General features: G+C 37.5%; 1 protein-coding gene across 7 annotated transcripts in view; it reads left to right on the top strand.

Moving 5' to 3' along the window:
* The window catches only part of LOC136238938 (hemicentin-2-like), an 80,485-nt gene extending 55,114 nt beyond the window's left edge, over window positions 1–25,371 (top strand). Inside the window, exons 6-17 of one of the 7 annotated variants that reach the window (XM_066029649.1) lie at window positions 2,293–2,556; window positions 2,605–2,871; window positions 4,380–4,634; window positions 16,273–16,407; window positions 16,492–16,698; window positions 18,531–18,659; window positions 18,735–18,938; window positions 21,195–21,332; window positions 21,421–24,321; window positions 24,384–24,449; window positions 24,489–24,573; window positions 24,626–25,371. In XM_066029649.1, coding sequence (XP_065885721.1) covers window positions 2,293–2,556; window positions 2,605–2,871; window positions 4,380–4,634; window positions 16,273–16,407; window positions 16,492–16,698; window positions 18,531–18,659; window positions 18,735–18,938; window positions 21,195–21,332; window positions 21,421–21,668 — 1,847 coding nt within the window. In that variant the 3' untranslated portion in view covers window positions 21,669–24,321; window positions 24,384–24,449; window positions 24,489–24,573; window positions 24,626–25,371. Of the gene's footprint in view, window positions 1–2,292; window positions 2,557–2,604; window positions 2,872–4,379; window positions 4,635–16,272; window positions 16,408–16,491; window positions 16,699–18,530; window positions 18,660–18,734; window positions 18,939–21,194; window positions 21,333–21,420; window positions 24,322–24,383; window positions 24,450–24,488 lie in introns of all 7 variants that reach the window. The other 6 variants (XM_066029647.1, XM_066029650.1, XM_066029651.1 and 3 more) reach the window with 6 other exon arrangements.
* The last annotated feature ends 1,519 nt before the right edge of the window (window positions 25,372–26,890 follow it).

Below are 26,890 nucleotides of genomic sequence, written 5' to 3'. Positions count from 1 at the left end.
TCTAACTGATCTCTCTACATGGTGATATGTTTGTAGCTGAATTCTGTATAGGTGATTTGTTTGCAGCTGAGCTCTTTAAATAATGGTTTCTTTGTAGCTGAACTCTCTCAAGGTAACTTCTTCTAGCTGATGTCTTTACAGGGTCACTAGTTTGTAGCTGAATTCTCTACATGGTGGTTTCTTTGTAACTGAATTCTCTACAAGGTAACTTTTTCTAGCTCATCTTTCTACATGGTGATTTATTTGTAGCTGAATTCTGTACAGGTGATTTGTTTGCAGTTGAGCTCTTTAAAGAATGGTTTCTTTGTAGCTGAACTCTCTACAAGGTAACTTCTTCTAGCTGATCTCTCTACAGGGAGATTTGTTTGTAGCTGAACTCTCTACATGATGGTTTCTTTGTAGCTGAACTCTCTACAAGGTAACTTCTTCTAGCTAATCTCTCTACAGGGAGATTTGTTTGTAGCTGAACTCTCTACATGATGGTTTCTTTTTAGCTGAACTATCTGCAAGGTAACTTCTTCTATTGATCTCTCCACAGGGCGATTTGTTTGTAGCTGAACTCTCTACATGGTGGTTTCTTTGTAGCTGAACTCTACAAGGTGATTTTTTCTAGTTGCATAGTTGCATGAACTCCCTACAAGGTAACTTCTTCTAGCTGATCTCTCTACAGGGTGACTTGTGTGTAGCTGATCTCTATACAGGTTTCTTATTTCTAGCTGATCTCTTGAATTCTCTTCAGGTTGACTGCTCTATTAGGATGACTGCTCTATTAGAGTGTCTCGATCTCGCACTTGCTGCACCAAGTTGGATTTCGTGTTATAATTCCGTGGCTTTAAGTCTGATTCTTCTGCACCATTGATGATCCTTTCTAAGATGATTACTCCATCTGTACAACGATTTTCAAAGCATTACCCCAAGCGGTTTATCTGGTAGGCGTGGCAAGCGGTCGTTTTTTTTATTAGCTAATCTCGATTGCATAATTGTTACACACTGTTGGTTTTTTCGTTGTATCTTCCTGTTTTTTAGTTCGATTTCTTTCAAACCACAAAAGGTTTGAGGTTCAATAGTTAACCTATTCACCCATCGATTTTCAGCTTCTTCCCATACGCGGTTTACCCTGTGGGCGTGACAACATATTGGTGTTATTTTTCGTGAATAAGCGCTTATAACTCTTTGCCTGTTTATCGTATTCCAGCCAAAGTTGGTAACGAGATGCGCCTTTATATCCCCCTACTGTGTGCCAAATTTCAAGGCAATCGGATATGGCGTTCGAGTTTTATAGCAGTTTTTGTAAGTGTGCGACCAGAAAAAGAAAATAAGAAGAAGAAAAAACGAAGAAACTGAGCCAATTTTTGAAGTCGCATATCTCAGGAACGCGCGAAGTGATTTCGCTCAAATTTGGAATGTGGAGTGCTGCAGTTGGAGGGCATGTCCACAGCAAAAATTGTCTTGTTTCATCAAGGAAGCACAGAGCTACGGAGGTGCGAAAATTGCGTTTTCTTTCTTCCTGTCAATATACTCGTGGGTGTTACGCTCCGGCTTGTTGGGCCGCACGACACACTACCGTGTGTCTTGATCTGTGCAAATTCCTACCAGTGACATCCACAGCCTAAGAAATGATTTATGTAAAAAGCAGGGTACTAGTCCAGGGCATATGTAGTTATCACTGAGGCAACCAAATACAAGACAGCTGCTGTGGTAAAAACAAGGACACTGAAAGAAACTGAATGTGAAGTTAGCACAGTGTGTCCATTTTCTAAATTATCACACCTATTGAAAGTTAATTTTTTGAGCTTATGAAGATAGCCAACAATGAAAATGTTAACATTATTTGTGAAACATATACAGTAGGACCTCAATTATCCAAAATTTGATTATCCGAACACTTGATTATCCGAACAGTAGTGGTGACTGTTCTACTAGGGTATTTTGTCAATAAGTGTATGTTCTATTAGAGTATTTTGTCACCGGTGTATGTTCTATTAGAGTAGTTTAACAGAGCTCTGTATATAAATCAATGGGCTTCATTTATCTGAACAAATTCACTTAACTGAACACTTTTGTGACTCAGCTGGCACACAGGTGTTTGGATAATGGAGGTCCTACTGTAATCATCAAACTTTTGGACGCATACAATAAACACAGTAGTGTACCAAAAGAAGTGTTCTTTAGCTTCACCACTAACACAATATAATGTGCATCTTCTCAATCATTTTTTGTCAGCTACACAAATTCTTTCCTTGCTTGCATATACATTTAATTTTTGTTAATACAGCTGCTTATCATTAACAGAAATCATTATTACTCATCTTCAAGACAGATTAGTCCCAGTTGGTTCATCAGTCAGTTTAACATGTACATCATCAGTATCATCTGATGTGACATTCTCATGGACTCGTGATGGTAGAGATGTTACAAGACAATCAACATCAACTGGTAACACTAGTATACTAACAATTGATAAAGTGAGAGGAAGAAATGCTGGTGGTTATGTATGCACTGTGAAGAGTGGATCATCATCAGTGATGTCTAACACTGCTACCCTGACTGTCTATGGTAAACACTGTAATTTGTCTCAGATTATTACTTATTTATAGCCCACAGGACCCCCCACTATGACAATTCACCCCACCAGTCAGTTGACAACTGTTAGTATGAGTGTTACTCTGAATTGTGAGGCAACTGGTAGAGGATCAATTACATATCAATGGCACACTAGGAATATTAATGAAGGACAATGGAGTAATATTAGTAATAGTAATAACAGGGGACTTGTTGTGAGGAACTTACAGGAGTCACAACAGTACAGGTGTGTAGTGTCCAATGAAGCTGATGGTACAAGATCAAATGTTGCTACTGTTACTGTTTTGAGTGAGTCTGATAAAATAGTTTGCTTGGTATGCTTTATCTATAAATAAACCTGTCTCTCTGTCTGTCTGCCTCATGATACTGCTAAATCAGCAGCTGAGGCACATATTGACATGAGTCTTTAACAAAGTTAAGTGCTTATCAACTGACAACTTTAAGTTTGTTACAAATCGCTATGTGCTTTCATTAGTTCTCTACACACCTGACGACGAAGGCATTGGTGTAGAGGAAAACTTAAGCTACATTCCTGTCAAAACCAAGCATTAGCACATAGTAACTGTTAATCCAAAAGTCCAGGGTTAATTCCTGCATATAACATTTTTTTTCTTCACAGTGCCATCTTTTCATGGCACACTTTTTTTTTATATTGATGATGTTTACTCAACAATCTGTGCATGTATTGACATGGTTGTTTACATGCGAAAATATAATGCTCATCATCTGGCTACCTCACAAAGTTGATTACAAGCTTCTACATGTTTTCTTTCATCTGCTATAGCACGTTGAAGGCCATGCTGTAGAGAAAACTTCAGCTACATTGCATAGCAAACCACAAGATAAGAAGCTCATTTGGTATAGCACCTCCCTGAAGTTGTTACAGCTAGTGTAGGTTGTGGGTTCAAATCCAGCCACAGGTATTACATCTTTTCTGTTTATCTGATTTTTGGTGCATACTTTTCCATCTTAAGTTTTTTTGCTCATAGCATCCTGGTATTGCTTCACAGCATATGGACTGTTAAAAAGTATACAGTAGCACATTTGATTAGGGGTGTACAATAATGAAAATTTTATTGTTGTGATAATGTACCTCATTATCACGATTATCACGATACTTGACTACACACGTAAATACTAATTGATACTGTAAATGTCTCTAATAAATTATCACTGTGCTGTGTCACTAATTATGCAGTTGTACTTGCTTTATAGCTACATCTGGAAGCCAGTATCGTGACAAAAAATTAAAAGTATTCATTAGAATTATACCTGGAATTGTAAAATTTTCTCATTTCATGTTGACCATGTAGTTTACAGAAGTACCCAGAAGTTTCCTATTATCACAATAATACAATAATGAAAATTTTTGCAGTAACGATAATGACTTTTCACAATAATCGATTATTCATGATTATCGCACAGCACTACATTTTATAGGAACAGTTTCATGTAAGTCAACAACTTCTGTTGATAACAAGATTTTCAGTTGCTTACAGTGTAGATGGCATATGACTGCTCTATTAGAGTATGTCAAGTGAAGAGACTTCCTCCTTTGTGCTATGCTATACTGTGCCTACATGGGTAGATATAAACACCAAAAAGTTACTTGGATGGTGGTTTCAAATGAATGAGCAACATTATGGGAAATGGAGGAGGGGTATACCTTAAGAATAGATGTATTTTAGTAAAAGAAAGCTTTTGTTTGCCCATGCACATTATAGTGTGGATGAATATAAGATACTTGAAAATATAGCAGAATTGTAGAATTATGTAATTCTATTTTTGACATTTAGAAATCACCACTCACCCATCAAATGCTACTGTTATAGCATTACAAGATGTCACCTTAACTTGTTCAGCATCAATTGATAACGTGACATACTCATGGCATCGTAATGGCAATAGTCTTCCCTCCAGATCAAGAGGCCGAAGTAGAAATACATTGACTATTCGTACTGCAACTCCACCTGATGAAGGGATGTATTATTGTATAGCTAGCAAGGAGGGAATTGGTGTGGAGTCTAATAGAGCTACATTGACTGTAGATGGTAAGAGAAGTGTTCTTTGCTACACTATAGTATGTACATGTGCACGTTGCACTGATTCTTCAAAAACATTTAATAAAACTCCTAGATGAAATTACACAAGCTCTTGAATTTGGCTCATTTTGTAGTACTGCTTGACTTGCTAAAAATCTTTTATCAAAATGATTTCATTCAATGCTTAATTATGACAGTGCAATAATGTGATAGTCTCAGCGAAAACCCGTCTAGTTTGCACAAGCATGCATATTGAGAAAAACGAAATTAAAAAAAAATGGTGATATTACACGTGATACAAAGAAAATTTTACACAAGTTTTAATTGAGACAGTATTTAGGAAAGGAAGTGGTGAACCAATTAAAACTATATACCACCTTATTCGCCTACTCATTGGGATTTTGAAAATCTTTGTTTTGTGTTTGTAGCCCTAATGGTTTGCATGTCACGTGCGCTTGTTTACAATGCGGTAGACGTAAACAAAATCGTCGCTTTTTCTTCAATAAACCACCTTCATATGCTTATGTGCAAGTGATTTCAGGGCTAAAACTTTACCTTGACTGATCTGTCAATCCATGGTGAACACTGTAAGCCAAATCCCAACTTCGTAGACTAATCCAAATGGAAGTTATGGCTGCTAATATAAGTGTCTGTTGTATATTTTTAGTATAGTCACTTTACAAATCAATTTCCTTGCTTTTCCTACTTTCTAGCACTGTAATTCCAAAACTACTCACCATAATCGACTGAAATTTTGACTGAACCATTCCTTGGACTATGCAGATAATGCTGAGAAAATAAAGAGAAATTCTGAAGTTGTGCGAACTAGATGAGTTTTCACTGAAATGGTCACTATATGTGATAATATGCACTGGCTTTCCTTTGATCTGAGGTGTGAAAGTGGTACGTATACGTATATAATATATATCTTATCCAAAACAGCCAAGCTGTAAAAAAAGAACGCGGCCCTCAAAAAGGCTATGGTAAAAAAAGATGTGAAATCCAAGGTGGCGGCCAACAAATGGCTATGATGGTAGGTTAATGGTACAAATTTTAAAAACAATAATTCAGGTGAATTTTTGTGCCACTTAGTCTTGGCACAAAATTCACCTGAATTATTGTTATTAAATTTTTCCCATTTACCTACCATCACAGCCATTTCTTGGCCGCCACCTTGGATTTCACATCTTTTTTCACCATAGGGTTTTTGAGGACCGCACTCTTTTTTTACAGCTTGGCTGTTTTGAGCTAGATTTCACTTCTTTTTGTATTTGTATACCCCAAAGCCGGCCTATGGCTGGCTTTGGGGCTTTTTTAACCTATCTTTTTTCTTTACCACAGGAAGAAGAAAAAGATGAAGCAGATTTTGAATACTTTAACTATTTCTGATTTTATTAGTAAATGTACAATTTATATGCATATAATACATATATTTATTACATGTCAATTATTCCCTACGGATAACTTGTTTGTAGCTGATCTCTCTACTGGATGACTTGAAATGTAGCTGAAGTCTCTACAGGGTGATTTGCTTGTAGATGAACTTTCTACAGAATTCCCTCTACAGGGTGACTTGTTTATAGCTGAACTCTCTACAAGGTGACTTCTTCTAGCTGATCTCTCTACAGGGCGATTAGTTTGTAGCTGAATTCTCTACAGGGTGATTTGTTTACAGCTGAACTCTCTACATGATGGTTTCTTTGTAGCTGAACTCTCTACAAGGTGATGTGGTTTTAGCTGAACTCTCTACAGGGTGATTTGTTTGTAGCTGAACTCTCTACAGGATGGTTTCTTTGTAGCTGAACTCTCTGCAAGGTGATTTCTTCTAGCTGATCTCTCTACAATGTAACCTCTTATAGCTGATCTCTCTACTGGGTGACTTGTGTCTAGTTGTACACTCTACAAGATGATTTGTTTGTAGTTGAATACTCTACAGGGTGATTTTTTGTAGCCAAACTCTCTGCAGGGTGATTTGTTTGTAGCTGAACTCTCTACAGGATGGTTTCTTTGTAGCTGATGTCTCTACAGGTGACTTGTTTCTAGCTGATCTCTCTACAGGATGATTTCTTTGTAGTTGAACTCTCTACAGGGTGATATTTTTCTAGCTGAACTCTCTCTAGGGTGATCACTTCACAGCTGAACCCTCTACAAGGTGGCTTCTTCTATCTGATGTGATTTGTTTGTAGCTGAACTCTCTACAAGGTGACATTTTCTAGCTGAGTTCTCTCTTGTTTCTAGCTGATCTCTCTACAGAGTAACTTGTTAGTAAAGCTGAAGTCTTTACATGGTGGATTTTGGTTGTTAAACTCTCTGCATGAAGACTTGTTTGTAGCAGAACTTCTACAGAGTGAATTGTTTGTAGCTGAACTCTCTACAGGGTGCATGACTTGTTTATAGCTGAACTCTCTTCAGTGTGACTTGTAATGTTCTGAATCACTACAGCAATATATTTGTAGCTGAACTCTCTATAGGGTGACTTGCTTCTTGCTGAACTGTCTATAAGATTAACTGTTTGCAACTGAACTCCCTACGGAATAACTTGTAATGTAATAGAATTCTACAATGGAGTAAATAAATTAGCTGAATGCTCTATTAGGGTGACTGTTCTATTAGAGTATCTCGATAATACATTTGCTACACAGAGTTTCGAATCATAACTCAGTGGTTTGTAATCCAATTCTTCTGTACTACTGCAAGGACTTTCTATGAAGATTATTCCAGCTATACACCGATTTTCAGCTCATTGCTCTAAGCGGTTTGCCTAGTAGGCATAAAAACTAATACTTTTTTATTCATAAAAATCGATTGCATAATTGTGACACAGGTTGGGTTTTGTGTCATATCTCCATGATCTTTATCTCGATTCCTTTCAAACCACCAAAAGGCACTCCTATGATGGTTACTTCATCTACATAGCAATTTTCAACTCATTCCATGAAGCGGTTTACCCTGTAGAGTGTGACAACCAGTGTTGGGAGTAACGCGTTATGTAATATTATTACTTTTGTGGTAACTAAGTAATATAACGAAATACGCTATAAAAAACGAGTAATATAACTCTAGTTACTTTACTTACAAATATAACGCGTTACCTAAGTAATATAGTTACTGTAACAAGTCTAATATTACATATTATTATTACTACAAGTAACGAAGTTACTAAACTCGTTAGTTATCCTCTGAGTAACGCCTAGTCAAAATGAAGTAACGAAGCCTACTGAATGAAGCTTATTAACCAGCTTCTTACTTATAACCAAGATTTGCACATAGTCCAACAACGCAATCATGTCACGTGATAAGGTGGTAGTTTCACACGTGACAGCTTAAGGTTGTGAACACAAAGTAATATAATATGTAATATTATTATAGTTACTTTATTTTATGGGTAATATGTAACTGTAGCTAAATAGCTCAATTGCAAGTAATATGTGACCAGATTTTACAAAACCGATCCAAATCGCACATCAGGCAAAATCAAACTAACACCACCAGTGGATAGCTACACTATCGTACTACTAGTTTTGACCCTCAGTACTACTCAAACTACTCGAGGCTGGTTTTAACAGACGTCTTTTCTGGGTGGTGTGGAGTGCTCAAATGGTGGTTTCAGGCATTGTGAAGGACCTGGCTTGGCAAGAATCAGTGGTTTACTGGTGGACAGCCTTATAATGTTAGCCAAACATTTTCTCTGTTGATTTTGCTACATATCAGCCACTAAGGAGCCAGCACAGCACTGTAATCTCGTGTCTGGACTCCAATCGTGGTCTGCCTCCATTTTGAGGTCTATCTCTTACCCTCCCCGCCACCCCCCACCCTCCACCCCTTTGTGAGCACTCATGATACTACTTCGCTCGTCCAACTGCTCAGATTTTCTCTTATTTGGCGGGAAACTCTACAAGCAGCTACAAGTACTGGAAGTGGCCTGAAAGGTAACAGATTGATGCATCTTTTGTGTAAATTTCATCCGCGTGCTTGCTATCCTTGGAGAGTTATGCTGGCTTCAATTCTTTAAAACCATTTATCTCGAAACTTCTAATGTGCAATTTGGATCGTTTTTCCAAAATCCAGTCACATATGTAATATGTAACTAGTTACTTTTACAAAGTAACTTTCCCAACACTGGTGACAACAAATCGATCTTGTTTTACGCAAATATTCAGTCGTAACTCCTGAATCATTCATTGGATTTGCACCACATTTGATGCTAGGATTCGCCTTTGGACTCCCGTTCTGTGTGCAAAATTTCAAGGCGATTGGAGTACGTGTTTGCATTTTATAGCAATTTTTGCAAATGTGCAAAAACACAAAGAAAAAAAAATAAAGAAAAAATCGAAACTTTGGCAGCTCGTATCTTGGAAATGGCTGGAGAGATTTCCTTCAAATTTGGTATGTAAACTCCCCTGACTGGTGGGCAGCTCTGTAGCAAATTTGGTTCCAATTGGATAAGGGATCACCGAGATACAAAGGTGTGAAAATGACATTTTCTTCCTGTCAATATACCCACGGTGTGGCGCACCGGCTTCTTGGCCCACACGACACGCTATCGTGTGTCTTGATATGCGTATATATGTAATATATAAACCATGGCTACAAGGTGTATTGCACTTATATACACCCTGACTCTGAAATCAAAGGAAGTTTACTGTTGATAAACGCCGAGGCGAAGCTGAGGCGTTTATAAATAGTAAACTTCCGATGACTGAGGAGGAGGGGTGTATATAAGTGCAATACACCGAAGTGAGCCATGGTTCATATGATATATAGCATGTTTCTAAATTAATCCGCACTACATTACTTACTAACAACCCATACGCACACAAACCAACTTAAAGTATATACTTACACTTAATTCGCCATAGTTTGGCATGGTAGACATGCTGGAAACGTCCCTCTCACAATTCAGCTCTCACAATGAAGAATCAAATTGATTGTGGGACTCAGTAAACATATCTCCGTATATCGCCAGGAATTGTCCGTTCATATCAACAAACGTAGGAGCAACGTTACTTGCTGCCACCCATCATCGAAGTCACTAGGTATGGGTATAAAATGAGTCCAGTGGTTGGACTCATACTGGCTGGGGCGATTGATTGCCTAGCGTGACGAAGGCTATTAGCCTGAGTCATCTGGGTGATTAGTCATGCTGGTATGGGCGTCGTTCGCCTGCCCACGTCAGGCTATCAGCCCGTAATCGTGATGCAATAGTGTGTCACGTGGTATCCCAGGTGAGTATATATACTTACCTGGGTGAGTATATATATACTCACCTCAGGTAGGTATATATATACTCACCTGTGAGTTGGGGTGTATATGCCCTATATGCAACCAGCGGTGCCTTTGAAGTTTCACGTGATCATGGTATATATATATATATATATATAGTGTGTGGTGTGTGTGTGTGTGTACTGGTTATCATGTTGTGAGCAATGCATATATAGAACATCAAACACCTCCCATTTCTCTGGTCTTTTAAGGTAAGTATCTGGTGTTTACAGACTGGCAGGGCCCCAGCACGGGGGACAACTGGGGCATTTCCCCGGGTCCCAGGCTCCAGCCTCCAGGAGGCCACCTGGGCCTGGACATCATAATCAAGACTCACAGTAGTGAGGCGCGCGGCCAAGAAACTGCAAAGCGCACACCCAATTAAAAGACGCGCGGCCACTACTGTGAGTTATTTACGTGTAGGGACGGTTTTGCAATATTAGCCCTGGATTATGCAACATCTCTCAATAGGTTTGTATTGTGTCACGTAATAAAAAAACCTTTTTTTCGTAGTAGTAGTAGTAGTAGTAGTAGTAGTAGTAGTAGTAGTAGTAGTAGTAGTAGTAGTAGTAGTAGTAGTAGTAGTAGTAGTAGTAGTAGTAGTAGTAGTAGTAGTAGTAGTAGTAGTAGTAGGTTGGACAATTGAAAACTGCTGTGATAGCTGCTCAGAGGAAGAAGCTTCAGAGTGTACTATGTGACAAGCCATTACATGGTAAATTTTTTACCTTCATACAATCTTCAACTATTGATGCTGTGAGAAGTTTCAAGTGGCTGCAATGTTCGCTCCACGGCGAGTCTGAAAGTAGTATTTTTGCCGTGCAGGATCAGGTGTTGTGCACTAGGGTTTACCAGGCAAAGATAATGCACACTCCGATTCAGTCAATCTTGTGTCGCTTGTGTCAGGAACAGGAAGAGACAATCCAGCATATACTTTCTGGCTGTCCTGTACTGGCACCAACTAGTTACCTTCGCAGGCATAACATGGTGGGCAGGGTGCTTCACTTGCACCTCAGTAAGTCTTTCAAATTGCCAATATCTGCCAAGTGCTGGTATGATCATCAACCTTTTCCAGTGGTTGAAAATGAGGTTGCAAAGGTTTTATGGGATTTTGGTTCGTACACTGATGTCCATGTTTCATCCAATCGACCTGACATTGTGTTGTTTTTAAAGAAGGAAGAGCGAATAATTTTCTTTGAAGTTGCTTGCCCTGCAGATATCAATGTACTAACTAAGGAGCAAGAAAAATTGAATAAGTATCAAACTCTTGTCCGAGAGATTTCCGAGTGTTATGGTCAACCTGTTGATCTTGTTCCTGTTGTGATTGGCCATTCTGGTGTGGTATCAGCTAACCAAAAAACTCATTTGAAGCGAATACCTGACTATAACGAAACATTGTTTAATAACCTCCAAAAGGCAGCTATTCTTGGGACTCTTAATATCTTAACATCTATTAACTTTGGTTATACTTAAGCGTATGCCTGTATTACCAATATTATTCTGTACTATTGTACATGTGTGTCATTATTGTTCAATGAAAAAAGTAGTAGTAGTAGTAGTAGTAGTGGTAGTGGTAGTAGTAGTAGTCGTAGTCGTAGTCGTAGTCGTAGTGGTAGTCGTAGTGGTAGTGGTAGTGGTAGTAGTAGTAGTAGTAGTAGTAGTAGTCGTGGTGTAACTTAGGCTTTGCTTGTTTCACCATTATTGTCTGTACAATGGTACATGTTAAATTTTATCAAATCCGTAGTAGTAGTAGTAATAGTAGTAGTTTTCTTTGCGACTGGTATTAAAACGCATATTTAGACATATTTTGCTTTATTTCTCAACTTTGTGTTACACCTAGCGTCACCTTATACCAATCAACTTACCCATGTTTGTACAGTCCATCTAGCACTGACATTATCTAATCCTGGTTTGTTCATACGCGTATTTTCTTAGATCAAACCTCTAATCCCTACAATAACTTTTAAAGACACGATGTAGACACAAGCCCTAATGTCTGATAAACAAGTTGTAAAAGTGTGTAGAACCGTAAGTTCTCTAGGGAAGGTGTTTTAAGCAGAAATCTTTTAAACTCCATTTAGTGCCATGCCTCATGCGAGCGTTGATGTCTTATAAGCAAGTATGAAAACATCAAGAACGTAGTGTCACTATAGAGAAGGTGTTCCAAGCATAATTCTTGTTGCCACACCACACATGGTGTATTAAAACAACTTGTGTGTTGTGGTGGTGCTCAAACCAGCTTGTTACATAGCATTACCCACCCTAACAGCAAGTAGTAACTCCCTTTGTGGCTTTCATCATGCATGTCACTTAATTAATACACAAGGTACATAATGAAATATATCATATTAACTGTTTGTGACATTAACAATAAAATTCTGACAATAATAAAATGGGATAGTTTAGTCCCATCACACCTGTATGCCTCATCCTGGAAATTCAGAAGATCATAATCAATTGAGATATAATGCCAAAATTTTACCAGGCCAGATGAATCTCATCATCCACGTGCACTTGACAATTGAGAACTAAAGAATTCCTCTGTCTATAAACTTACTCCCCCGAACCTTGATCTTAGTTGCCAAGTTACGTATGTACCACTGCTAGTGAGAGAACCACATGCTATGACTTAGTGCCCTGAACCTGTAAAATCGACAGGCAGGCATTAAATACAATACAGTTAAAAATCTGTCACTTTTTATGTAGATGACAGATATGGGGACCTGAAAGTTCATCATACCCTTGAGGTAATACATTTGAGGATTCACAAGCTGGCCCAGCAATGACCTTACTACACAGTGTCCTGATTAGACAGGTTTCACTGTACATAAATTTAGTTATTTAGACCAGCATGCAATGTGAATGAGTATTTTTTGTACAAGCATCATGTACATTACCTTACTTCTTCCACCTATAGTTCCGGGACTTCTAAATTGGCACTACATATACAGTGACAATACTGAAAGCTGTTTGGTCTGTACGAGTACACCTTGTTGACAATCCATCCATGAGCTAATTTCAAGCCGGATAGTACTGGTATTTGCTGCTACTCAAGTTGGTACCATCACAGAAGTTTTCAGCTTGGTCTCAGTGAGTTTGCACTAGTCAGTGCAGACGTCTGACAGTCTAAAAACCAATCGCATACATGCGGTTAATCAGTATGAATAGATGTAGCACTTTATACACTAGCCTCATTTTTTCACTCCTCGTTTCGTTACTGAACCTCCACTCCTCGTTTCGTTACTGAACCTCCACGAAGAGCTGAGTGCATCAGTATTCTCACGACTCTTTAATATCCATTCGACTTCTTCAAGCAGTCTCGCAAGTGATGTATGTATTTTAGTTTCAAATCAGTAAGAAGTACGCTTCACCACTCCATTGAAATCCAGTTACAATATGACAAATATTTAGTAGTATTCAGACCCTCTCAAGACATGGACTGCCATCAATAATTAATGTGAACCACGTATCACGTGTGTTCACTTGAGGTGTTACAAGGGCTTTCCAAGAGAGTTTTCCTAATTAGGCCATGTGATCATTGTCAAGCGGGTGGAACTTGTTCTTAGTTATGGCTCTTCAATGCGGTACGCATACTTTAATATATTTTTAGTGTTTAATAATACTGTACTTCCCTCTCAAGACATGGACTGCCATCAATAATAATATGAATCGCGTAGCAAGTGTTTTCACTTGAGGTGTTACTGTGCAGGGACTTTCCAAGGGATATCCCCTAAATAGGTCACATGATAATTGTCAGTCAGGTGGAACTTATTTATTTCCAGTAATGCACCATGGAGCTTGTGTTGTGGCCTTGGTTGTGACTTTCATTAATCAATCATTATGCACATACCATGCATGATGCAATAAAGCTTGTAACAGACTGCTGGAATGTGTTTCTTGGTTTGCCAGTATGAGCTTGTGTTGTGACTTTCAACTTTTGTAACAGATTGGTTCATAGTTTGCCAATGATTGTGTATATGAGTTGGGGTTGTTCCACACAGCTTGCACAATATTCAGATGTCTGTATGACAACACAAGATTAAGTGAGACCTGTAAAAGAACAAGTAGGCACTGAACTTAACCTTATTAAACACACATGCAACTAACCTGGAACATTGGTCGCAACACCAAAGACACCTGCTTGGATATCCTCATGGCTTAACTATGGAGTGACATGTGTAATTAATCAGCACTAAACAGAATCTACAACACAATTTTCTTTTATGCAAGACCTTTTTAAGGGCACTACCAGCTCACCTACAAGAGCATTCACAAGAGATGTGATATTAACATGAGTACAACCAATATGTGGTGTATGTGTGTGAACATGTGTGTATAGTGTTTGCACATTTTGTGTGTGTCTTGTGCTTGTATATGATGTAAGCGTGTGTTTGTATGTAGTGAAATAAAAATAATAGTATGATGTTTGTGAACTCTTTCATAACCCTTAGCAAAGCATCTAGCTCTATGAGTGGCAAACCAAGTTGATAAGTTGTACTATGGCAGTGGCCATAGCAGGTTTTGTTCATTGATAAGTACAGAATGATTGATATACTCCAATAGAACAGTCAAACAATAAATACTCTAATAGAACAGCCAGGCAATAAAATACTCTAATAGAACAGTCATTGAACAATATAGCTGAATATTTACATCTCTGTTTGAAAATCCTCCCAGATCCCAGATGCAATCTCAGAGTTGCTATCTCAAGATGGTGGCATTCCCCCAAGATCACCTAGAAAAGCATGCTTTGCAAATAAGTGCTTTACACATCTTTGGTAACCCTGACTGTAGCCATTACTTGGCATGACCAGTAATTTCCATTGACCCTTGTCCTAATAAAAAATTAACAGCTACTATAGGAATGTATGTTATATGCTCACCACCTATCAGTAGATTTGTGTCTGGTTGCAACACCTCTACCAGGCAGAATTCATCATACACCCCCCATGGCTTAAACACTGGGTCTGTAAATTATATAACTGACAAAAATTAGTGATATCCCCCCCAAAAATACCTTTGCTGTAAAAAAAGCACGTCCAAGGGACTACAAGTATCTGTAACCCCATGTAAAAACATATAAGCTATAGAAAAACACTCCATGAAATTAATGGGTAACTGAAAGAGCTGATATCTAGAGTGGCCAAGAATCAATAATGTTACTACAACTGACTATGATCACCAAAGAATATCTTGGCTATAAAACAAGAAAATAAAAGTAAGTGGCAAACAAAACAGCTGATATCTGGCCAAGAATAAAAGTTAAGTTGATACAACTTACTACAATTATTAACTTGCAACATTGAATCTTAATCATTCAACTGTTCTATACATTCACCCTTGCTACATCATAAATTAATTCTTTGTAACTTTAATTGGCTGGTAATTTGGCCACCTTTTTCAATAGTCAGAGTAAAGAAAAAAAGGCGGCCAAATTACCAACCACTTAGAGTTACAAAGAATTAATTTAGGATGTAGCAAGGGTGAATGTATAGAACACAGTTGAATGATTAAGATTCAATGTTGCAAGTTAATAATTGTAGTAAGTTGTATCAACTTAACTTTTATTCTTGGACAGATATCAGCTGTTTTGTTTGCCACTTACTTTTATTTACCTATTTTATAGCCAAAGTATTCTTTGGTGATCATAGTCAGTTGTAGTAACATTATTGATTCTTGGCTGCTCTAGATATCAGCTCTTTCAGTTACCCATTAATTTCATGGAATGTTTTTCTATAGCTTATCTGTTTTTACATGGGGCTACAGATACTTGTAGTTCCTTGGAAGTGCCTTTTTCTACAGCAAAGGTGTTTTTGTTGGATTGTACATTACATAAACATAAAGACTGAGATACTCTAATAAAACAGTCTCTCTATAATGTGAATAATATAGTAGCTACTCTAACAGCTGTTAAAGTCAGTCTCACATTCAATTCTAGAAGCTCTGGTATAGTGTTGTGTTTGGCAGAAAGCTTGCTATAAAATTCAAGCTCATTATAGTAGAGCAGTCACCCTAATACAAGGGTCAAAAAAGCATTCATGATTATACTGTAATAAATCATATTCAATCTCAGGACCTAGCATTCAAAATTTTCCTGGGCACCATGCTCCCAGACTCCGTAGGTTGGCATGCTTTGCATGCTAGTGTGCACACTTAGATAATACCTACAGTAGCTGTATCATATAAGGCCCCACATTCTTGATCTATCTCAGGCTTCATAAATTCTCTCCAGCTCTGTAGACTGGATCAAAATACAGGAAAGGGTATGAAAAAAGAGACTGGGGTTTCATTTGAGGAAATTCTGAGTATAAAATTTAATGAAAAGATTAAAGTTTTGATATTACTACTATTATTTATGTGCTTGTTGAAATGTACAATTCTTTTATAGTAAACACAGTAACATTTGAACAGTCAGCATATAGTGTTGATGAAGATGGTGGATCAGCACCTTTACTAATTCTCAAAAGACCATTTTCAACTCCTATTACTGTACAGGTGTTTACCACTGATGGATCAGCTACTGGTGAGTATTATACCATTTGGTGAATGATCAGGTGTAACAAGTTTAGGGATAGCATTAAAAAATGGTACTACTAACATGTTACAGGAGAAGGTGGTGATTATGGATCTGGACAATATAGGGTCACATTTCCTACTGGAGTGACTAGAGTTCCATTTGATGTTGGGATAACTCCTGATAATACTTTTGAAGGAAATGAGCATTTCACTGTCACTATTGACCAATCCTCACTACCTGATGGTGTTATGCGTGGAAATCCTGGTAGTGCTACTGTGACTATAGTGGATAACGACCGTAAGACATAAGCTACGTGCATACATACTAAGTTACGTGAAAAGGCATAGCTCAGGCTTAAGTGATGCCAAAAAGTGAAGAGATTATAATCAGTGTATCGATTGTCAATTTATGTTTGGCTGAAGGTATCAGTTAGTTAGTCGTAGTTAGTTAGTTAGGTAGCTAGTTAACAAGTTGGTTAGTTGCTTTAGGCAGTTGGTTAGTTAGATAGTTAGTTAAATAGTTAGTTGCAGAAATTTCCACTAAATAAAATATATTTAAAATACCATAGAAATTTTTTACATTTCTGGTCACTCTGAAGGCACTTTTTGGCTTGATTATATGCCTAGCCATACGGCCAAACTGCATGTCATAAGGGAAAAGTGTGGCTGTTTATTGCTTGATATTCTTCTGGCAGGATAGCGTCAACTTTCATAATCTCTATAATGTAGTACTGCCAATCCATAAAATAATTTTTCACTAGCAGGCAAATACAAGTATTAAGGTGCTCTTGTTCAGTGCAGCAAACAATTAACTTTTAATAATTTGAAGCATCACCAGTCTTACTTTGTTGAACTACTTTGTGTGCATTCAGGCTGCTAATAATTCGTGCAACGCGTGTTAATTATGAGTCCTCAAGTGTATGGTGAAGCTACAAGACTAGAAAATTCCATAAATCATTTAAAGCATAGCCGCGAGTGCTATATGAAAAATAAAGTACAAGGCGCGCGGCTGAGATGCTAAAAAAGCATGAGGCGAATACATATAGCTACTCTTAGTGGTACTATATAAACATCAATCATATAACAGTACCATACAATTACATTACACCTGTATAGATTTTACCAAGCTGGTAGCTAATTGTAGATGTGACAGCTACAACAGTTTGAAACTGTTTAGGGTAAGTGACTGTTCTATTAGAGTATATATCAATTTGAGAATGTCTGCAAGATAACACACTAGCTACTTTAGCGGCCTCACTTTCTTGTAAATAGTATAACATAACTAACCAGTAACCAAATGCACACTGTGGGTAGTTAAATGTGTGTGCTCTACTACAATTAAGTGACTGCTCTATTAGAGTATCTCGATTGTACATTACTTTATAAGAGATTTACTTCCAGCCTTCTGACATTATTCTGCAAGCACCCTCTCTCCAAGTTATGACTCCAATAGGCTGATGAGCTGAAGAAACCTGACACTAGCTAGCTAGTGTTATTTATAATAAGTCGCCTGTAAACAACCAGCCGTAATGAATCACCTGTCACCTGACTAATTAACACTAACCCGTTTTACATCTACTTTCCAGCCCGTCTTCTCTCTAGGATCCATTACTTCTCTACAATTGACAAGCAAACCAAAGAGCGAACACGTCACTAGAATGGTATGCATGTCACATGCTACTTGTTTTGATTGGCATTAATTAGAATTGTACCATTTCACTTACCATCACGGATAGACCTCACTATTATACAACTATGTCTTCATTCAACAAGGATTGTATTCCTGGTGAGTGCGAAGCCTTAGGCCTTCTAGTTTCCTCAAACATTATTTATTTATTTATTATTTATGAAATAATTTTAACCGCATTTCGTATTATTCTCAGTACTTGGTTGTATAATTATATTTATTAAAATACTGTGCTGAAATCAAAGAGATTGTAATACACAGGTATTAATCATGTGCATGGTGGCATATATTTGTAGTATAGAATTTAAAAAGCAAGTCTATATACATTTTCCATTCAACTATTTACTTCCCTATCCAGATTATCACTGACAATGTTACAATGTAAAATTTTGCATGATGTAACATAATCATCACTGTAACATTCAAATTTATTCACCGTATAGCTATTTCTGTCACTTTTGAACAGTCAACATACAGTGTTGTTGAAAAATCACAACCTGTACTAGTTCTCAGTAACCCATCATCAACTTCTTTTACTGTACAAGTATTTAACACTGATGGATCAGCTACTGGTGAGCATTTGACCATTTCATGTGCTTTTGTAGCATGTTTACTGATGGAATAATAGTATTACTGACCTGTTACAGGAGGAGGTATTGATTATGATTCTGGACCATACACTGTCACATTTCCTGCTGGAGGGACTAGGATTCCGTTTGATGTTCCAATATATACTGATGATATATTCAAACATGATAAAGATTTCACCCTCACTATTAACCCATCCTCACTACCTGATGGTGTTACTCGTGGTAATCCTGGTAGTGCTACAGTGACTATAAGGGAGAGTGGTAAGTAACTTGCATAACAGAAGGCTCCATCAAGGGTGCATGTCTTTTCTTGTGTCGGGTCTGTACTAGAGATATACCAATCTACCAATCTAGTATTAGATCGGTGCCGATCTTCACAATTTGCGCAAAATTGGTAGAACTGATTTTCTGTTGAAGCCATCCACCGATTTATGATACTGATCTTTCTTATAACCATTTCTTCAAACATACTAGTCTTCTATCATTTTTTCTGCTCCATTTATGAAATAAGCTAAAGTATAGTGCCATTTCATTGGTACTCATTGAAACTACAGCTTTGATTGTCACTACTACTAGAGTTATGAGAGGTGCTATTGTACTAGTTAATGAAAGATTGATTTGTTTAGCTGATTGGACACTAGCTGAGTACAATCTATATAAACAATTTAGTAATGTTCGTGTTCTTTTACATTATCAATTCTGATGAAATGACTTGAACTATTGTTCATTACTATATGGCTGAACAATAGCATAAATTTTAACAGCTTTTTGGTTCAATTTATCCTCCCACAGTAATCATTTTTAAAAGGATAGTTGAGTTTGTATTAGGGCTAAAACGAATACTACTACTCTGTGAGTATTCGTTAAGGATTTTGATAATCGGATAATTAAATTGGTATTCAAGTACTCATTAAGATCATGAGACCTGATGTATTTGTCATCAGGGAGTGACACAATGAAGGCTGTAGGTTTTATTGACATAATTTTTTGTCAGGGACACTAATATCAGTGCTTTAATACTGTGAGCGTATCATTGTTGTTACTTGAAAAGCTGTAAACTGTTTTAAGGTTGGTACAAAACATGTATAATGGGTATGACTACAAGTAGCTAACATTTGTGAGTACTCGATCGTTAACTCTAGAGAGTACTCGAATACTAAAAACCATGATCATTTCAGCCCTAGTTAGTATGTAGTCATGTCTAGGTCTGTATCAAATATGCCAAAAAGCAGAATAGACTGGCCAGCATAATCTTAGCATATTGGGTGGATCTTCAAACTATGGAATTTAAGTCCATGAAAATAGATCGATACTCCTAATAAATCAATCAGTGGAAACTGCAAACTGCTATAAAGCACTCGAGTACATTGTACATAGCTCATTAGATCAATACTCTCTAATAGAACAGTCACTTTGTAGTGAAATCTGTAATAGAGCATGCACTAATTAGAAAATCCAAGATAATTGTAAGAAATGTTGTTAACTTAGGAGCATAATGCAATCATAATGGGAACACTGAAGAGCGTAATACGTGAAAATTTGCTGAAAGCAGTTTGTGCAGCATAATTGACTCGAGCCCCTAGTCATATCTGTAATTTTTTAGACATTACTTACTGCTCAACTATTAGTGGTGATATCCATAACAAATTTGCCAATACTGAATCAGATGCTACCATAATTCTCTTTATTCTAACATAAAATATCATGATAAAGACTCATATAAAACTAGTAAACTGCCTCATGTAAAACTAGTAAACTACTTCTTTTAGCTTGCATTGAAAGTTTAGTCTCTACAATGCTAGTTGCTTCCTGTTACTGCAAGTCTATTTGCATTGATGGTTTTACAATAGTGTTTTCAAGTGATCACATGTAGAATAGATGAGTGTGTTTAAACAACAAGATAATTATGCCATGTTGCTTGATGCTTGCTTGAGAATTAATATCTACAATGCTAAAGCCAGTAAGCTACATGGTTAATAAAGCTGACTTGTAAACTTGAATCTTGAATGAAACAAAGACATGGCTACTGTGTACAGTTGTGTAGAAAATTGTTGAGCAAAATAATTTTGTCACTGAAATTTAGTTTAGAATACAGAATGATCAATATTTTGCTATCCTCCTTCCCTGCAGTTTTGGGGAGTTTCTCTGAGGTTTTCAGTAACTGGTTATGCAAGATTAAGATACTTAATAGAGCCATCACACTAATGCAACAATCAAGCATGGTACACTTCTGTCAAGTTCAACTTCAAGGGTCTAACTTTCAAAATATTTCTCGGGGGTAGGCATCCCCTTCCTCCCCAGACTCCTCTAGATTGGCACGCTTTGCTGTTAGTGTGCTTTTCACACTAAGGTGTGTATTCTTTTATAAATGCTATGTAGCTAGGCATCATGAATAGTATGGAATGAAAACCAGTTATCCAAATTCCTAGAACCACCCATGCTATATACAGTATTATAGTGCTAGCTACGTATATAGCATAATGGTCAAGTAACACAAGTATGCAATATACCCTATAGCTGTTACTGTGAGCTTTGAACAGTCAACGTACAATGTTGATGAAGATGATGGACCAGCACAACCTGTACTAGTTCTCAGTAACCCTTCATCGACCAATATTATTGTACAAGTATTTAACATTGATGGATCAGCTACTGGTCAGTAACACTGAGTGTTAGACTATTTGATTAACTATTGTAACAAGTTTAGTGATGGAGTAATAACAGTATTACTAACATATTACAGGAGGAGGTGTTGATTATAATTCTGGACCATATACTGTCACATTTCTTGCTGGAGTGACCAGGGTTCCATTTGATGTCCCAATAAATAATGATGATGTTATATTTGAAGATGATGAGTACTTCATTGTCACTATTGAACCATCCTCACTACCTGCTGATGTTACTCATGGTAGTCCTGGTAATGCTACAGTGACCATTAACAACATAGTCAGTAAGTACCTTCTGTTGTACAGCTACATACAATTGTGAGTATTTGGGAACTAAAATAGGTAATTAAAGCACCTGTCAATGGTGCATAAACCTTAAGTATGCATAAGGCAGGTATCATACCACACATTTCAATTACCTATATGACGTTTTAAACCTGGAGATGATATTTCTGGATATTTGAAACCATTTTAGATAGGGTATATTAGATGTGGCTAAGAATGTAAGTATATGTTACTACAAATATACATAGAAGCAAGATAAAGTGGTAGGGTGGCTAGTATACATTAAATTACCTTGAAAATACCTTAATTTGTGTCATGCCCTATTTTCATTATGTATAGGATAAAGATTTAAAGTCAATCACATATTCTAAATTTGTGATGGATTTTGCATATAAATTACCAGGGCTGTCCAGAGAAATTAAGGGGCCCAGGGCAAAGAGTTAAAGTAGGGACCCAGGGGCAAGGAGAATTCCACTTTGCATCACAACTTCAGCATAGCTGTAAGTTGAAGACCAAAAAAAAAAGATCGTTATGTGCTGTCAATGACAATAGCTGCCCCTCACCAACTATATAGTTTTATCTCCTTATTTACAATTACATACATACATAGCTTGCTATACATTGCTCCTCGGAAGAATATTGTGACTGTTCTATTAGAGTACCTAGATCTTGACTGCTCTATTAGAATATATTGATTTTTTAACAGGTATTCAAGAGCCTTGGGGCCCCTTTCAGCCTGGGTCGTGGGGCAAAGTGCCCCAGTTGCTCCCCCCCCCTCCATGGGCAGTCCTGTAAATTACTATTAAGACACTGCCATCATTTTTGGTCTGCTGTACATACCCTTCATGTACATGCTATTACAGAAGAAAACTGCTGGTTTGTATAGTAGTATGTACCACTCTGCGTGGGCAGTTCAAAGGCACCGCCAGTGCTATAATTTGTATATTGCACTGCTGCAGACCGCAGCGAGTGCATTATAACTTATAACGCACTGGTTGCGGTTTTGTAGACCACAACGAGTGCATTATAAGTTATAATGCACCTACCGCAGTGCAATATACAGATATTGCACTGGCTGCGGTTTTGTGCAGCATAGCACAAGTGCTGGTGGCCAAGACCACTATGACACCTCACCTAATAGGTGGAAAGACACTTCACAGATCACTTGAATTCTTTTATAGCCTGACATGTAAAGGTCAATTGTGGGCCATAATGTCACCAATACGTATAATGTTTACAAGCAGCCAATAGTGATCGAAAAAGCCAACGCGGGTGGCAACAGCTCTAGTCTACATTTATATAAATGTACTTATACACCTTACTAGTCTGGTGCCATCTTAGCCCAGATTAAACTGTAGTCCACTTCAACAATGACTCAATAAAACAAATATATTCTAAATAATACTAACCTTTACGTTCGATTGTGGTAACCAGTTTTGTCATGCCACCAGATTGGAGTTTAGCCAGTGTGAATAGTAAGAATTAGACTAGTATCGTTTAATAGTTAGGTTTTGTTTACTTAAACCGTCTATTTAGCTGCTTTTTTTTCGCTCGAGAGAATCACTATGGCGATTAGTCTGGTGCTTAGTCTATATGGCACGCTGGCATGCTGAGCACTACATGATGAGAGTCGAACAGCGAATGCAGGTTAGTGATATAACCCATAGCGTACTAGCTTTCAATATCTCAGGTGGCTGAAGTACTGCAGGGGGAACGTCATCGCAACGTCCAGCTTGGTTACCCACAATCAATGTTAGAAACCTGGCCTTTATAAGTGTTACAGCTGTCTTGTGAGACTCTCCCCACTTATTAGGTGAGTGGTACATAACAGTTATACAACGTGCACTTGTGCTCTGCCTGTATAAACGCACTTGCCTTCGGGCCTGACGGCCCTCAGGCTCGTGCGTTTATATCAGGCAGAGCACTCGTGGCTGTTGTATAACTATATAATATACACTATTGTGGTGCCATGTAGCTAAAGGTTTGTGTTTGCAGTAACAATGTTGCTAGTCAATGTCTGGTTACAACCACACCAGTAATAAGTAAGCGTATTCGATAATACAATATAATTGTAGTAATGAAAGAGTGAAACAAAATTCTAAATATAAAGCTACGTATATGGTAAATATTGGGGTAATAATAAAGTAATGAGCGCTACAAACTTAACAATGAAAATGAATTAATGACATGACTACTGACAAACAAAAGAAGAAGATACAGCAATGAACAATAAGATGGACAGTGAAGAGGATTTAAAGCTTGCCAGTTATGGAACACTACAAGAAGAATAGGAAGAAAAAGAAGACAATCATCTACATGTTTCAACACAATTTCCTCCTACCTGAAATACTGTATATACCCATATCTGCACAGACGTCAAATAATTTGCACTTATATTCACAATGGAATGTACATGGTAAATGCACCTTTGCTATTAACATGGATCCAGCAGGTTTTACAGTTAAAGTTATTAGATTCTGAAAAATAATACATGCACACTACCACAATGGTCTTTGAAAGCAAGAGAGGTATATATAAAGCAATGCTTGAAGTTTTAGGTAACAAGGTAGGCACACATGTACACAGTTTTGTTATGCCATTCATATATCTTTAACAGTATTGATGTGGATATAATTTGGAGAATTTGTATCCTAGTTGGTCTGGCTAACTGGGTGATTTGCTGTGACTAAGTAGGTACCAGCCTACTATATATGCTGGCATAACATGATATTATTTAAATGTCACTATCTAGAAAATACAAGATTCTCAACATGAATCCATTATTACTCATTAGCTATGTTAAATGAAAATCTTAAAGGTAAAATTTGGTACAAAGTAATTGATATAGTTGAATTAGCTAGGAAATGGAGAAAGTACTGACTGAGAGATGATCGCAATGCTGCTTACCATGTCAAATAAAATCTTCTATGCTAGTGGTAGAGGTAAGTCCACTTGATGACAATTTATATTTCTGCCGATGTTCTAATTGTACAGGAAATGAAAAATGTGTGAGGTGAAACCATCAAATATAGTGACATCATTCACATAACTATACTGAAGTGGAGCTTCACTGGTTAAATTGAAGGGGTCAGCGGCAAAAGGGGACAAGTGCCATTTGAAAATTTAGGTGACTATGTGGTGGGCATTAAACAGAATTTTGGGACAGTTGAATTGTAATATTTGCTAAAAATTATTTTGAGACTGCCATGAACTTGTAAATTCTGTTATTTACTTAGTGACAACATTATTCACATGGCTAAAACAAACGTTAAGAAATGAAAAATCTAAAATGGCACATGTCCCCTTTTTCCACTGACTCCTTCAATTGTTGAAAACAATTGTACAGGTAAAATCTAAATACTGAAAAGTATTGTTCTTGTCACTCTATATATGTACTGTATAGAAATTGAGCAAGTACTTTAAAATTGATCAGTCGATTAATATTTGCATCAAGCTAGCTTACTTGCTCCTTCAGCTACAACTTCTGAAGCATATTGATATGTATATTTGCATTCTGTATTATAAGATTTTAATATTACAAGGATATTAACTCAATTAACATCAGTAACCAGAAGTGTTATGATTAATAGTTTGATGTTAAGCACTCAATGAAGCAGGGTGTATCTAGACCAATTGTGATGCCCAGGTAAACCAATAACCTTGCAAGCAACTAAGTGAGCAACCTGTGGGATGTTCATACGTACTCATAAAAATTTTTTTTTAGTGCAAAGCATGGCTAGCTATTCTGTATAGCTGCTAACTCTATCTGTATGGTGCATGAACATAAGCATTTATACAGCCTATCTAGCTAAATAGCTACTACATGATTGCTACCTAATCGATTGTGGGATGTATATGTAGTAGTAGTAATCGCGTGCAGCGCCACAACACACTTAAGAGATCTTGTGTGATAAGTCCTCCTCCAGTCCTCCATTGAAGATGTGACTCACTAAACATGCCAATTCATCCACTGACTGGCTCTGCTTCAGTGAACTCAGGTCTACAAAAATGGCGGTCGCAAAACTGGCAAAAATCTCGGTGATCTCCTACCACTGCGACTAATACAATTGTGTTTTAATAATAGCTCACATCACATATCACACTCCACTCCTAAATCATACAACACTGATTCCACACCTCGCTACACAGTTCCCTTTGTGTCACGTTAGCTACATCTAAATAAATTCGGGCGCTATTAGAGGACTCTGTTTAGAGCATTATCACGGACCTCGCACCATCAAACAATAATCAGACCACAGGGGCGGATCTAGACTATTAAAAAGGGGGTTCCATTTTGGAATTGCAACTTCAGCCTAGCTGTAAGTTGAAGACCAAAAAAAAAAAAAAAGGTCATCACCTGCTGACAACAGCTGCCCCTCACCATAGATACCCTTACCAACTATGTTTCCTTATTTATATCTAGATACATAACTTGCTACACTGCTCCTCAAAAGACTACTGTGACTGCTCTATTAGAGTATATCGATTTGACTGCTCTATTAGAGTATCTCGAGTAAGAGAGGCTCTTTCAAAAGGGGGGATCCGCCCCTGGACAATATCCAACTAACAGTCAACTGTGAACACTCACACGTCACGTGGAGAACACATGGCGCCATTTTCTGATATTAACTGAACGCGCAGAGCTAATTTGTTTCATATCGCGGCGCACCCCTTTTTAAAGAGAGGGTGCAAGTGTCGATGGCAGGCAGAAGCTGTTGGCAAATTAATGGTAATGGGGGTGGGGGAGGATTTATGTGTTAAACGCGATATTTTGAGTGGCTGCGTATAAACCCAACCATTTTCTGATACCAGGGCAAAGGGAAATGATGCCCGGATATGCCCGGGTGTAGCTACGCCACTGCAATGAAGCAGGTATGCCATTATCAGCATCTTTGAAAGTTTACTAACATTGATATTCTGTAGCATGCTCTGATGGTCAATCTTGTGGCATCACTGTCTTTTCTTCCAATACTGTGTTAACATGATTATGTTTGTCAAAGCATCTATAACAAATTGAAGCAAATTTTCATTGAGTTGGTAGAAGCTCACAAGCTTTTATAGCCTTCTCACAGGTCCCTAGTGGGATAGCATTTAATAAATAAAGCTACGTATAGTAAATGGTTATCTCCTTTGTAATGAGTAAAAGCGAAATTATCCATTGCACTATAATATGTCTGTCTGCTTGTGCAAGAAAGCTCCGCTGAAGGAATAACATCATACAGAATATATCATGCTCAAATATATTACAAGGGTGATATG

This window comes from Dysidea avara, chromosome 11 (assembly GCF_963678975.1).
Source record: "Dysidea avara chromosome 11, odDysAvar1.4, whole genome shotgun sequence".
NCBI lineage: Eukaryota > Metazoa > Porifera > Demospongiae > Dictyoceratida > Dysideidae > Dysidea > Dysidea avara.
This window is presented reverse-complemented; position numbering and strand designations above follow the sequence as displayed.